General features: G+C 39.2%; 1 protein-coding gene across 2 annotated transcripts; it reads left to right on the plus strand.

The window, feature by feature from the left end:
• The first annotated feature begins 5,909 nt into the window (after nt 1–5,909).
• Nucleotides 5,910–15,212, plus strand: LOC136229388 (probable pre-mRNA-splicing factor ATP-dependent RNA helicase DEAH4). Of its 2 annotated transcripts, none has more exons than XM_066018142.1 (17): nt 5,910–6,176; nt 6,664–6,756; nt 6,841–6,945; nt 7,074–7,291; nt 8,217–8,269; nt 8,366–8,482; nt 9,133–9,224; nt 9,444–9,530; nt 9,665–9,879; nt 10,082–10,174; nt 11,167–11,290; nt 11,862–12,015; nt 12,129–12,198; nt 12,829–12,989; nt 13,100–13,275; nt 13,354–13,596; nt 14,549–15,212. In XM_066018142.1, the coding sequence occupies exons 1-16, from the start codon at nt 5,977–5,979 to the stop codon at nt 13,508–13,510; spliced, it is 2,115 nt and encodes a 704-aa protein (XP_065874214.1). In that variant the 5' UTR covers nt 5,910–5,976; the 3' UTR covers nt 13,511–13,596; nt 14,549–15,212. The 2 variants fall into 2 exon arrangements, with proteins under 2 accessions (XP_065874214.1, XP_065874215.1); XM_066018143.1 differs by having other exon boundaries at nt 11,865–12,015.
• Nucleotides 15,213–15,303: the final 91 nt, after the last annotated feature.

Raw genomic sequence — 15,303 nt, forward strand, 5'->3', positions numbered from 1 at the left:
TTTCCTATCCAGCTCATGATCATCCATTGGCGGACAATACACATAGGGATGAGGCATCGCCGAGATGGTCTTTTGCACCTCAAGCACCTTGGCAGAGTCCACCACATGCCGAAGCGACATCACAAAGATAGGCGTAAGCAAATAACTAAGGATACGAGCACTAGAAGTAAGAACGAAATTTGAGCGAGAAACACAAACAAAAATCGACTCCTATTTATAGTAAGAATGGAAAAGACTTGACAAACACATCATGAAGTCTAAAATCAAATCAAAAGTGCAAGATGATGATCAAAATAGGCTGCCAAAAGATCCTCCAAGATACAAACCGTACAACAAAATTATTACATATTTGAAAACAAGGGAACAAGTGGATCAGGCCACCTCCATCTCCAACTACTTCTTTTTAAAGCAACCACAGAACTCTACGGCCTTCGCCTGGGCAGCCTTGTCATAGACATTCGGAGAAAATATGACCTCCGGAGGAACTTCATACCCGGCAGCGTAGGCAGCAGTGATGAGCATCATCCGGTCTATCTTAATCAGTTTCTCCTCGCGATCTCCCGCGAGGGCCCGTAACTCCCTGGCCTCTTTCCGAGCTACCTCAAGATCTTGCCTAAGCTTTTCGTTCTCAGCAGATAACGTAGTTGCTCGCCTTACCCTCTCATCCACCTGCTCCTTCACTCGGCGGACCCATAGTATGGCCGCCTTGAACAAAACTTTGTAGGAACGAAGTTCCTTGACATCACGTGCCAAATTTTTCGACAGCTCCAGTCGGCACCCCGTCTCCACTTTTAGCTTCTCGGTCAGCACAGCAATCTCGCCCTCCCGGCGCTCCAACACCTCCCCAGCGGCGGCTATTTTTTCATTCGCCGTTTCCAACTCCTTCACCGAGTTCCGCAGACCTTGCTCCATATCGCGAAAGAGATTTTCATTGTTCACACACATATCGAACACCTTGTTAGCATTTTGAACGGCCTGCATAAAATTTGGGCAATTCAGGACATAGTTGTTAGGAATGAATCTAGGCGAGAAGGTCAAAAGAGCTTACCACACCAAGCGCCGATAGAGTCTCCACACCAAGGTTCATCTTGGACACACCGTCCATCCGCATCACTTATCCGGGCACCTTTGCGACGCGAGCCATCTCCCTCGCAAGGTCAGACGTCATCATGTCAGAGTGCACCGACAAGCCCATCACATATTCCCGGAACTTAGCAATCTTGTCATCCATTCTTTTCATCATCTCCGGGTGATCGCCTAACCGATCCATCATCCCGCCTCAAGTTTGTTTCCACCATCAGTACACGCTCGTTTAGAGCCTTCGTGCCCCCCGACAGCATCATCTCCAGCACGCACCTTTTCATTTTCAATCCCAACAACAAACTTACCTTTGTCTTTCTTACGTTTCCGGGTAAGGGGTCCTTGCATCTGCTGCTCGCCTTGTTCCTTTTCAGCAGCGGTCACCTCCACAACTTCTTTTGCCTCACTCCCTACCACAGGCATCCCTTGCGGTATGTCGCCAGTAACATCAGTATCATCGTGCACGGCTAGCACGCCCCCCATGCTTTGCACCACTTGGTTCACATCTTCAAGCGAAGAGAAGGATGCCAAGGATCCGGATGGAATAGCGAAGGCTTCCTCCGCAGTCTCAAGGCCAACACCAAACTCGTTCGGATCAAAATCCATGCTAACGCGAGAATTACCTGGACCTGCATCGGTAACATCATGGTCAATATATATTTCAAGCAAAAACACGTTAGAACTACGAAATGAAACTTACAACCCAGACCCCTCACCTACGATGGCAACATTTACGGTTATCGCCTCCAACTCCGCTAGCTCTCCGTCCAAAAAATTATACCCGCGTTTCCATTTTTCGAAGTCCGCCTGCGACCAGCCAGCTAGCTGGGCCATTCGCCATTGTTTCCAGATATAATATCCAGCGGCCAGAAAATGTCCCACGAGCTCATCCACATCCTTCTTACTTTCTTCGTCCGTCGGCAACCCTTTTAAATACTTTATGAGATGCTCCTCCGATGGCAACATTGGTCGCATTTTTAACCACCTACCCGAATCCATAGGATCTTCATTCCATGTCACGCGGAAAGGGAAGTCGCCATCCAGTTTCCGCACTAGAAAGTACCGATGCCTAAACTCGGGGATCTTATCCTTCAAGCCACCGAGTACCTTAAACTTCTGATGAGAGAAGGTCACGTGTTGGGAGCGGGGTCCCTTATTCGGTCGGAAGAATTCACGAAACACCAGCCCAGTAGCTCGATATCCAGCCGACCGGCACAAAGAATAAAACGCCACCATCATCCTCCACCCGTTTGGATGAATTTGACTAGGACACAGGTCATACTCTTTTAATACCTCCACAAAGAAGGGAAGCAGAGGCAGCTGCATCCTTGACTCCAACTGCTCCTCATATACAACCAGCTCGTTTGCCCCGCCCACATGATGAGCACGATCATCTTCCTCCAGCGCCACCAACTCGTAAGGCTGCCCTAATCGGTACACGACAGAGATGGCAGCCAAGTCTGCAGACACAATAATACTATAGGCATCGTCCACCGAAAAGGATTCTGGCCTCTTCGGGCGGTGCCTCCCCTCAAAGCATTTCCCATCCACACTCGTCACACCTGGCGACCGCGTCCATACCTTTTCACGCATTTGTTCGTAGATCGAAGCCAAAGGCCGCTCTTCGGTAATCACTCCCTCTAGTACTACTACAACTACTTTAAGGACACCGACGGTGGCCCCTCCAGGCGGGCGCTCAACGCTGGGCGGCGCGCGTACCACGGCGGTTTTCCTTTTCTTTCCAGCGGCAGCACCGCCCTCCTCCGCCGTCCCTACTCGCCTTTTTCGCTTTACAGATCATTTTCGGGAGGCGTCACGAAGTGTAAAGTCGCCCGGTGTCACTGGCGGCAGTCGTTTTAGGGCTCCCCGCGAAGAACCCTCTGACATACTCCCCCTCGCCAAAAAAAACAACTAAACAAAAGAACTAAAGACAGGAGAAATAAGAGGTACGACTGACCTCGCAAAAGTTACGACAAGTGTCGTAGAGAATCTTCAGCAGAGCACCATCAATTAATAGACCCGGTGCCCAGCAAGCACGAGCAAACGACAGAACACCGACGAAAAGATCGACAGAAACAGCGGCTCCAAAGGGAAAACGAGACGGTTAAATCGCAAAAGGAGAAGAGAATTTGGCGAAATAAGACAGAAATAGAGCCTCCCCCTGCATTTTATATCAAACCAAAAGTGGAGGCGCCGGCAACGCACGACATTCAATGTCTTTTTTACGGCGCGTGCATGAGCATTTAATGAAGGGGCAATCAATTGCGCGCTAAAACCCACAAGCGCATGCAGCAATTTGAAGGGTCTCTATGAGGAAATCAGGCACCTTTCATACAGCTGTCAACCACTCGTTAAGAAGAGAATGATCCACTGAAATTCTAGTCTCCTCGCATGCAATACTCGGCTAACCTGGCCGGGGGGACTACTTGATTCGGAATATCACTTAGGCCCAAGAAGCCCAACGGTGCCCGACCAGCGAAAGGGCCAGGGTAACAGAAGGCCCACAGGCCCAAGACAATTCACTATAAATATACCAATGAAGGAAGGAAAGGGGATCGGGTAACTATTTTTCCTACCTCACTCTCATTTGATTGGAATACATTCTCGAACTACTAACTGTCTTGATCGTCGGAGTTTCCGCAGGGACCGTTCCCCGCGTAGAGACGACCCCCGAAGAAGCTAGACCTTCCCGACGAAGATCCAGATCACTGTTCCACATTCCCTGATTAAATCCTATATTGTTTGGGAGCACGCTCTTTCGAAGGAACAAAAATGATTTCAGGAGCTCTTCGGTGTTTTCCTATAAGTTTAGGACTTTTAGCATGAGGGACCCGAATTCTTTACAGACGGCAGACTTGTGATTAGGGATGGCAATGGGTAGTTTCAATCCCAAACTCTTACCCGTTTATTTTTTAACTACTCGTACTCGTCCCATTACCCTAACGGGTATACTTTTTGCATCTCATACCCGTCCCATTTAATTCGCGGGTACCCGTAGTTATCCTTACCCGTTAAGAATCAATAAATAAAACAAAAAATATTACAAATTTAACAAAGTATAAATTTAATAAATCATCCATCTAAAAATTGAACAAATTGAATCTTAATCAATAAGAATAAAATAGTTTAATCATATTACTCAATTTTTTAAGAACAAAACGATTGAGTTCAAATGTCACATTTTACACCTAAAAAACAATAATATTTTTTAATATATAAAAAAGTTATGGTGGGTACCGGGTACCCTGGGGATATTCCCATACCCGTCCCATCGAATACCCGTCCCATTACCCTAACGGGTAATAGTTTTGATCTCATACCCGTCTCATACATTTTTTATACATGGTACAAGTAGTCCCATTAGGGACGGGTAGTGCTGGGTACCAGCGGGTATAGTACTCGTTGCCATCCCTACTTGTGATATGTGAGCTTCTTTGCTTAACTGCTCCAACTTCATCCATTCTTCCGTTTCGGAAACCATCAGAATCTGAATAGCTTGAGCCTTCACTAACTGAAGGAGAGCGAATGAATTAATGCACATCAATTTCGTTTGTCTAGGGAGGAGGCTACTTAGAGAACATGGTTTGTTTTTCTATGGTGTTTTCAGGAGGATCTTAGACTGAATGTTCAACTTCCGGTGAAGAAGGTAACGAAATCACAAGTTGTTTTCGAGCATTTGATCTTCTTCAGTTAGGAGGGGAATGTCAGCAAATTCATTTAGATTGATGTTGGTTATTTTACTGGGATGACTTAATTAATAACTGGTCTCACTCTATCATACTGTTTTGATCATATGGTCATTAAGGTTCATGCGAATGTTACTCTATCTACGTAATAGATGATCTCGGTTTTTCAATAACTCGGATCTTAACAGTTATAACAACAGCTGTTGTTGAATTATCAATGTCAGTTAATTATGGCAGGTTGTACATATAGGGGCATCATTTTTAATTAGACTTTGTCTTTAGAATCATGGTTAAAAGAAGCATTTTAATCATCTAGGTTAATTATAGCTATGGCTCATGATTTTGCACTTATTTTTATTATAGTTTTGAATTTCAGAATCCAACATCATAAAGAGTACCTATTATTGGATTGTTTATATTGATCAACGTTAAAAAAAATTATTATATTAAAAAATTGCAAATTTCACGTGCAAAAATGTTGACTTTTGAAGTTCAAGGCTATAATAAAAAGTATGAAGTTCAGCTATGAGTATAATTAGGGCTGTAATTGAGCTGAGCGAACCGAGCTTTGGTCTGCTCAAACTCAGCTCGTTATAATGTTAAGGAGCTCGAGCCGAGTTTTGAGCTCAAATTTGTGTTTGAGCTTGGCTCGTTAGAAGCCCGTTTGTTCATGAGCCAGTTCGATTATCTTGTTTCACGAGCTTAGCTCGCGAGCTGCTCATTTATTTTATTCACGAACTTTACTCGTGAGCCGCTCATTAAACATGTTCATGAACAAGTTTGTTTAGCAAATGAAATAATACAATTTTACATGTATAAACATTAAATATTTCCTTTTAATCATTAAATAAAAAATAGTATGAGTAGAGGGAGATGAAAATGAAAAGAGGAATAGGAGGAGAAGTGAACCGTAAATCCTTTATTCATGAGTTTATTCACGAGCTTTTATCGAGTTTGATAACGAGCCTCTAAATCGTGATCGTGAATGACTAATTTATAAATTAGTCGAGTCGAGCCGACCACCGAACCGCTCATGAGCCGCTGGGTTACTGTCCTGAGTATAATTGACCCGAATTATATTGGAGACTTGTTATGCGGTTAGACGATGTCGTATTAGCGAAATAGAATTACTTGAAGCCGCCTAAATTCGACTCTCTCAAAAGTTTGAGAAGCAATTCTGAAGTCTTCCTCTGGTGATTGTTTCTTTAAGATGGCGAATCTTCCAATTGTCCAATTCGAAGAGAAAATCATAGAAACAGTTAATCAGAATCCGGTTGTGGTGATAATTGGAGAAACTGGTTCAGGAAAGAGTACGCAACTCTCTCAGATGCTCTACCGACGGGGCTACACTAAATCTGGAAACATTGGCGTCACTCAGCCCCGCCGTGTCGCTGCAGTTTCTGTTGCTAGGTATTCCAAAAAGAATTGACGTTTTTGTATTTATTACCAGTTCTTGTTATGTTTGCTGCTAAATGTAATGAGTTCTCTTGTCGAAAAATGTTAGTACTTAGTACATCACAGCTTTGATTTGATAGCTTTTTCACTTTAGGGTTTTACTTTTCTGTCGCTGATAAAGATTAAAGGAAACAGAGCTACAATAGAACTCTAGAGTGTAGATTGTAGATACCATCTTTACTATTGCTTCATTAATTAAAGCATAAGTGGAGAGAATAATGTTGAAAAATGCTAAGCAAAAGTTTCCAAATTGGTCATTTATTCCAACTCCCTCTTAAATCTAGGCTTCTTGAAGTTGTCATGAAATATGGTGGTGGTGTTGTTTTTGCATTTATTTTATTGTTTATTATGTATTCCTTAATTGCGCATGTATTAACTTCATTGCAATTCTTGAAGAATTGTATTGAATTTGAATCCTTGCCTTCTTTGGTAATGTTTGTAGACGAGTTGCCCAAGAGCTTGACGTTCGGCTTGGCGAGGAAGTGGGTTATGCCATCCGTTTTGAAGATAGAACTTCAGAACGAACACGGATCAAGTACAGCAATCGAAATGCTAACAATAAGTACTAATGCTAATTATGTCTAAAAGTCCATAGGCTTATAGTGTTTTCGTTGTCCAGATACCTCACTGATGGGGTCCTTCTTCGCGAAAGTCTATCAAACCCAGAGCTTAGTGAATATTCAGTAATTATATTGGATGAAGCCCACGAAAGGAGTCTGAACACGTAAGTTCTATGCTCTTCCATATCTAGCTCTATATAATTTAGCTTAAGAGTTTCGGAAACTTTCGATAAGTTTTCTTTGTGTGGATTGAGTTCTATGTATCCATCATTTCTGGAGATCTCTTTCTCAGGGACATTTTGCTTGGACTGATGAGACGATTGGTTAAATTGCGGGCTTCCAATTTGAAGATTCTCATCACATCAGCAACTCTAGATGGTGAAAAAGTTTCAGAATTCTTTTCAGGCTGCCCCATATTGAATGTCCCTGGAAAGTTATATCCAGTGGAAATATTATACAGCAAGGAGCCTCATAAATGCTACATTGAGTCTTCTTTAAAAGCAGCTTTAGGTATGATAGAGCTTTATTCCTCTGTGCGTGTTTCAGTATATAGATGACGTATACACTGCCTGACTGCCATATTTGAGATCCATAGGACACAGAAATTAGGGCGCGGATGTGCATTTTGAATGTAAATAGAAGAGTTAATGAGCATCAGTCTATGAAAAGTCACTTGTATTTTTTTAACAAAGCTGTGATGGGACACTGAAAACATGTCAATGCTGCTGCTCATCTGGTTATCAGTTTAAGGCCAAACAATCCCAATATCTCATGAATATAAAAATATGATAATTAATTTGTTGTTGTTGTTGGAAAATTCTACATAGAATAGCAGTGCCAGTGATGTCCTAAAGAAGTAATCACCTAAAGTCCACTTTCTTAATTCTTTTTTTTTTTTAATCGTTGAAGGAAAAAGTTACAATATTTTGAGATTTGAAGCATACTATTCAAAGTAATGACAGCATATAATTTGTTGTCTTAGAATTGGTTAAGAGGCTATAAGATTTTCCTTTGATAGATGCCCCATGTACAAACAAAAAAGAGAAAAGCTGAAAAATGATAAAATATAAGTTTAAGTCCTTTAGCTTTTGTGTTGTCTAGTCCATTAACTAAAGCAAAATGGTTTAGATATGTTCATATTGTTACTAAATTTTAGGAACTTTTGGTACACTCGAAGTTTATCAGTAATGGTTATTGGATATGATTTATTTGTTTATATTTTCCTTCTAGGATATGGATATTATCTCTATCATGTAGTGAACAACAGAACATATTGTATGTTTCTTCATTTTCTTGTGTATATATGTTATCACTCCCTTTCTTGCAATTATGCACCAGTTGAAGAAGGGAGAAAGATGTGTCCTTTCTTCATAGATACATTGATTGCTCGACTAATCAACTTGTTCTGGGTTTGTGTCTTCAACTTTTCGTACAGATATACATATTCACCAACCTGAAGGTGATGTTTTGATATTCATGACAGGACAGGTGAGGTTGTATGTATATACTTTACCTTGTCGCTACTGTTAGGTGCATCTTTTATTAGATAATTTAATTTGCTGTGTGTCTCATTTGATTCTGCAGGATGATATAGAGAAGTTGGTGTCAAAGCTGGAGGATAGAGTACAAAACCTAGAGGAAGGGTCCTGCTTGGACGCAATTATCCTTCCACTCCATGGTTCCTTGCCACCAGAAATGCAGGCATGTTTTTGTTTTTTTCTATGTGACAGTGTTATCTGACCTTATTTATTTAACTTTGTGCTTGCTGTTACGGCGTCCAAAAGGGACACCTTTCATTTTATGTTGATCTTTAAACAAGTCTTTCCTGAATTACTCATGCACTTGTTTGTTTTAACCTTTCCTGGTAATAGTTTACTGAATTGACATATCATAAGTATTTGTTTGGCATAAATGGGGCAGAGTTCTAACAATCGAAAGTGTACTCTAATTTGGAGGAACAGTTTTGATCAATTTGGTATATTTAACCTTGGACATGCCAATGTACAAATCAAATGCTTTCAATTAGATGGATGTTAGTCATTAATTTGGTAACTTTATGCTAAACCATATTTCCCTCAAAATAATTATCTATTAGAGATGTCTTTGGATATATTTAGCCTGATTGACCATGATAGAATTTTGCCGAACCATTTCTTCTCTGGTGGTTTTTCCTACTTGACAATTGCAGCTGTAGACTTGCTCTTAAAATACATGCTTTTCCAGCCATTTCTTTTCTCTATCAGGCTCATGTTTTGTCATTCTCATTTATATGCTGAGTTTGTATCTTGAGGGCTTCAACTTTTATTCGATATTTCTCAGTGACTACTTCAATGTTTCTAATGATACTACAGGTGCGTGTGTTTACTCCTCCACCTCCAAATTGTAGGCGATTTATTGTTGCAACAAACATTGCTGAAACTTCTTTGACTGTTGATGGTGTTGTGTAAGGAGACTTGATATTTGTATAAAAGATGACTCCTTTCTATTGTCCTTTATATGTAAAATTTGTTTATATTTTGCATAATACAGTGCCCATGTCCAGATCTTTTGCTCTTTTCATCTCAAAAAAGGGGGAAAAACTCTTTTTCTTTTAACCGCTGATTCTTGCCTTCTTTATTTGATTTAAATTTTTATATTGGTTGCAAATATTTGTGAATGACAGGTATGTTATTGATTCTGGTTATGTAAAGCAACGACAATATAACCCAGTAACTGGCTTGTATTCACTTGATGTTGTTCAAATTAGCAAGTAAGTAGTAATATATCCTACCAGATTATATTGTCACAACTTGTCGTACAAAAAGTTCTCAGTTTTTATTATTATTTTTTATTTTATTTTGGCAAGAAAGTCGTTTTCTTAGTTTATGTAATGGTTGACTACAGAGTGCAAGCCAAACAGCGTGCAGGACGAGCAGGAAGAACAAGGCCTGGAAAGTGCTATCGATTATACCCTTCCATGATTTATGAAGATGATTTCCTTGATGTAACTGTTCCTGAGATACAACGATCTTCACTTGCTGGAACTGTCCTATACTTGAAATCCTTGGATCTTCCAGACATTGACATTCTCAAGTTTAATTTTCTTGATCCCCCTTCATGTGAGCTCTTTTCTCTGTTTCTTTAGTGTTCATGTGCAGAATCTAATACTCTTGATTTCATTTATGCACTTGCACAATCATAAGTGCTCAATCAACCTAAAGAGAGCATGAATGAATTGATATCCTTTATTTTATTGCCACATCATATTGATGACTTGTCTAAAAGGGTAAGTGTTGGCTAATTATAATGGCTCCGTTGCAGATGAATCACTAGAAGATGCTCTAAAGCAACTATATCTCATTGATGCTATTGATGAAAATGGATCAGTCACTAGTGTTGGGCGTACAATGGCAGGTAATGAACTTTAGTTAGTTTGGCTAATTGATAATGTTAATTCTATATATGTCGAACATGTTAAGTTTGTCCTGCATGCTTTAGATAATTTCTCTTTACTACAAAAATTAGCCATAATGTACATAATTTGTATACTTTTATTTATTTATTCTATATATTTATTAACATTCTTTTCGACATCTTTATAACTATAAGAATAAAGTTTTCTGAATGAAAATTATATCTTAATAAGACATTAATAGTCTCGTGGGGATCCTTTTTTTGTACTAGTGCTGGGTTATTCATAAAAAAAAAAATTTACCCATTTTCAAATACTTGATAATGATATGTCCTCCAAATCAACCAAAAACTCAAAATTCCAACAATTAATGTTTTTGGACTTGTTTGTTTAAATCATCCCTCATATTTTTTTTTATTGGAGTTCAGTTTGGGGCGACACTTGGAGCTCTTCTAGCATATTGTTTTTCCGACTTGGCAAGTTATGGTGTACATAGAAGATTATCGAAGTATGAAAAGAAATTTCAAGTTCCCTCTCCTATATTTCATGCTAAAGCATCCAAATCTCTTGTTCAAAACTCAACTATACAAAAATTACAAGCAAGGCTCAATGTTCATTTACTCTTTATTGTTAGACATAGTTTGTGAATTCAAATGTGCCAACACTCTAGGTTTCATCCATGTCGAACCTAGATTCTGAAGCACAAAACTGCATATTCAATCACATTTTCAAGCCATGTTACCATTCATGATGTACTATAGACTAATTGTGGGTGTGATTTTTCTTGAGCTCCTAATCGAAAATGATGTTATTGACTTGCATCTGCACGTTTCTTCTTTTGGATAAAGATTTGCATCTGCATATTAATTTATAGTGAGGGTTTAAAATGTCCTTGTTGGTAATTATTAGTTTTTGTATGGTAGCAGTTCACATAATCAGGCAAAAATAGTACTACTTATTGTGTTTACTCTTGATTTTCTGTGATTATATGCAGAACTACCATTAGAGCCCTCACTTTCACGAACTCTAATGGAGGCAAATGAGAATGGTAGCTTGTCCAAGGCATTGACTGTGGCTGCTATGTTATCAGCAGAGACCACGTTGCTTCCTGGTCGGAGGTTAGTTCAAATGAAAATAATGATCAGTATTCCTTTATTTTGCGCTGTTAATTTTCTAGAAAGCGTGGCATGAAATGCAGTGTCTCATCTATGCACAAGCTGTGAAAGCTAAACCAATACAATAAATTAATCCAATTTTCAAGAAAGACAACACATGTTCACGCTTTTGTAGTTTCTTCATGTTTTTTCCGACCGGCCATTTGATTTTGTTTTAGTTAATTACAAACTTCATCACCCGCTTGAATATTTTCAGCATCCATTTTTTTCCCTTGTTCCGTCTTCAAAACTTTAAGCATTCTGGTTAGTACGCAGATTTCTTTTTTATATACATAAAGGATTTATACACATAGATGTGAATCCGTATCATGCATCCTTGGCATGGCATTAATTTGTAATTCTCTCTAATTGAAGCTTGCTTTCTCAAATTCCTAGGAAAATTTAAGAAATGAAGACCTTCCTCTTAACTTCCTTAGTTAACTAATCCCCTCAATATCATTTTTCTAACCTCTTAACCTTCATTCTACATGAATTATTAATGTGATAAATGTGCCTTCGCCTTATTGTGCCACAGCAGGAGTACTGACAAGAAGCGAAAACACGCCTCCCTTGAGCTTGACCTTCCTGATGGTTCCGGTTTGGGTGATCACATCCAGTTACTACAGATATATGAGCTCTGGGACCAAAATGACTATAATATTGAATGGTGCAAAGATTATGGTTTGCAGGTAACCTTTCAGTCCTGTCTTTTACGTTCAATTGTTAGTTTCGTTCCTGTTGAGACATGTGCTTAATTGAGTGTGTTGACTAGTGAGGTGTTTGTTAAATTTAACTTCTTTAGATCCGAGGAATGAAATTTGTCAAAGATGTCCGAAAGCAGCTGTGTCAAATAATGCAAAAAGTAGCTAAGGGTAAGTCTTTTACAGCTGTTTCTCATGTTTGGTGGTTTTTGGTTTTATTCATTAGACAATAACTACAATGCCCTAATCCCGACTAGTTATGTTGACCATGTAGATTCTGCGTTTCAAATCAGCTGGGTTGTATTGGGTACTGTTAGGATTTGTTTTCCTTGGATAATATTTAAAAATATATTTAATTTAGTAGTTTTTCTCCTATATTTAGTATATTCTGTCTTTTCAGTTGTTTCGATATTGTTCCTTACTGGTAGGGTTTCAAAGGGACGGGAATTCTTCATCCACGTCAGGGACGGAGAATCCCTGAAAATTTTCCTCACTCAGCGGGGATGGATAACTTTTATCCCTGAAATTGGGATGGGGATGGGAATGCCTGCCCTCGGGGATCCCCGAAATTATAAATGAAAAATAAAATCCCCGTGGGGATTTCCGCAAGGCAGGGAGGTAAAGAGATTTTTTCTGATTCATATACGGGGACAGCAGGGACAAGGATTCCCCGCAATATTTGGGGAAGGGGACGGGGAACCATTCCTCGTCCCCGCCCTGTTTACAACCCTATTTACAGGTACACTTTGTCATCATTTGCCTATATCATTTCTCTAATTAATCGTTTATATTCGGAAGCAGGATCACTTGATGTACAAGCAGGCGGAAGATCTAGAGGGGGAGAATACAATTATAGGAATTTGAGGAAAGCCTTGTGTGCAGGCTATGCAAATAAACTTGCAGAGAAGATGGTTCATCACAATGGCTATAGAATCATAGGTTTCAAGGATCAAGTTGTTAAGGTATTATTGGAAGTAATCTATGATCTTCTGATGTAATTTATGATAATTTCAAATCAACATTTTCTTGACCTATTGAAGTAGTCATAGAGATAAATTGTTAATTGTATTAGGTGCATCCATCTTCTGCTCTAAAATCCGATGATGACGGAATGTTCCCGAACTTTGTTGTGTATCATGAGCTCATTGCTACATCGCGTCCATTTATGTGCAATGTCTGTGCTGTAGAGAGTTCATGGGTTGCTCCTGTCTTGGATAAGCTTAAGAAACTTGATATCAACAAACTGAGGTAAATCACTCTTTGCTAAAGTACTTTAGCACGGACCAGTAAAACAGTACGCAGCTGATTGCTCTTTGCTCTGTGCAGTGGGGGTCTTCGTCAAAATGCCGGAGATGGAACTGACGGAAAGGTTCCAGACTTGCAACAGAAGGATAATGTCGCGAGCACTGGGGTTCCAGATGACCGTGAAAGTAGAATTCAGGCAGCCAGAGAACGTTTTCTTGCACGTAAAGGAAATAAGTAACAGATCATCTGAAGGATGAGTCAAATGCTGGATTCAATCCTCCTTGTATGAGGCTTTGCCAAGTCAGGATTGTTGGAAGGTTTCAGGTCAGTAAATCTCTCTCAAATGTACTTTAATATTTTCTCTCGGTAAAAGCTAAAATTTGGTCCTCATACTTGATGAAGTTTATAATTTTGGCCTGTGTACTTCTAATTTGGCACATTTGACTTTTATACTTCCATTGTTCTTAAAATTTGATCATCGACAGTATCAGCAGTAATGCACGGTTAAAGAGGGGTGCTTAAACTATGTCCTCTAATTGTGTAATGGTGCTTATCTGCTCTGCTAATCAAAGTACAGGCTGTGTGCCAAAATTTTGTGAGAAATCAAAGTACAGGGTGTCAAATGTGCCAAAATTGAAATAGAGGAGCAAAATAGATGGGTAAATTACACCCTTTTGGTCCCTTAACTTTGGCCTTACTTTCTTTATGGCCCTAAACTTCAAAACCGGACATAAAGGTCCATGAACTTAACATGAAAGCTCCTTATGAAAGTAAACAATCTCAAAATGATTGTTGATGAACCAAAATGGAAAAGTCTAGGAATTTAAAGTTGTCTAGAATCGCGTTTTCCATGAACTATATTTCCAATTTCCAAAATCACCAATTTCGGAGCTTTTTCTCTCTCCTAACCTAACAACACCCAAAAGACCTACCAAAAATTCAAAAATTAAAGTTGCTTAGAATGCCATTTTCACCAGCGCTACAATGGAGGGTTACTTGCTATTGTGATATTTTAGCAAAGGAAAATTTCAGGGATTTTTATGGCGGGTTTGAAGTTCATGAGCCATAAGAAGAGTAAACCAAAGTTCAGGGACCATGGATGTAATTTATCTATAAAAAAAGACAAATTGCACTAAATCTAGGAGCCAGATGTGCCAAAATTGAAGCACATCGACTAAAACGACAATTTCGACTTTTCCCTATTCTCTCCCATTCATACCCATTTATGATTTCTCACATCCATTTATGATTTCTCAGAAAATTGAGGGTTTTGCAGGCATATGATACCCAAGTGTATTGGCATTTTACACTGCTTACTTTGAACATGCCTTCCGGAAGCCTGTAAATGTGCCTGTGATTAGTTATTTTTGGACACGAATATGAAGAAATATTTAAGTTCAACGGTGAGGAGTCGAAAAGGAGCCCTTGTTTGTATTTGGTAACTGATTTTCTCGTGAAAAATAACCCGATGATTAGGGTTATCAAGTTTTGATACAACAATACGATTTACAGAGATAATCTACCATACAATCGTCATTTTTGTATCATATGTAATCATGTGGAATATATAGATCACATAGTATGATTATGACATAGTAACGTGTTTTGACACTACTTTTCGGATCATAGGATAGAGTTGGTTGAGGTTTGTTGTAAAGGTGCGTATTCCAATGTTAATGGATATGGAAATTTGTTGAGAATCACACCTTCAACTTCAATGATGCAAAAAGTTGAGGCAAAAGAAGCTTCCCTCTCCCTATCTACAAGTTCAACCCTGATATTTTCTTGGAAAAAGGAAAGTTCCATAGGATGAAAATGGAGATTGTAGTGATTTTTAGGAAGTTTGAGATTGTGAGGTTTTGATAGAAACAGGTGTGATAATTAATTGTCGAATGTTAGAATTTCAGGTATGACGAGCTCAAGAGCATATTAATGATTAATTTTGAATCCATCCATCCGATTTACTTTATTTAAAAAATAAAAAGCAAATTCTGTCTGTAAGTTCAATTTTTTTATTAGTTATTTCCAACC

This window comes from Euphorbia lathyris, chromosome 5 (genome assembly GCF_963576675.1).
Source record: "Euphorbia lathyris chromosome 5, ddEupLath1.1, whole genome shotgun sequence".
NCBI classification, from domain to species: Eukaryota; Viridiplantae; Streptophyta; class Magnoliopsida; order Malpighiales; family Euphorbiaceae; genus Euphorbia; species Euphorbia lathyris.

What these genes read in the sequence shown, in the direction of transcription:
- LOC136229388 (XM_066018142.1), top strand. Translation starts at nt 5,977, where the DNA reads ATGGCGAATCTTCCAATTGTCCAATTCGAAGAGAAAATCATAGAAACA. An exon ending in TTCTTTAAAAGCAGCTTTAG is followed by an intron (nt 7,292 to 8,216) that starts GTATGATAGAGC and finishes CTTTTCGTACAG; the next exon opens with ATATACATATTCACCAACCT. An exon ending in TGATATTCATGACAGGACAG is followed by an intron (nt 8,270 to 8,365) that starts GTGAGGTTGTAT and finishes TTGATTCTGCAG; the next exon opens with GATGATATAGAGAAGTTGGT.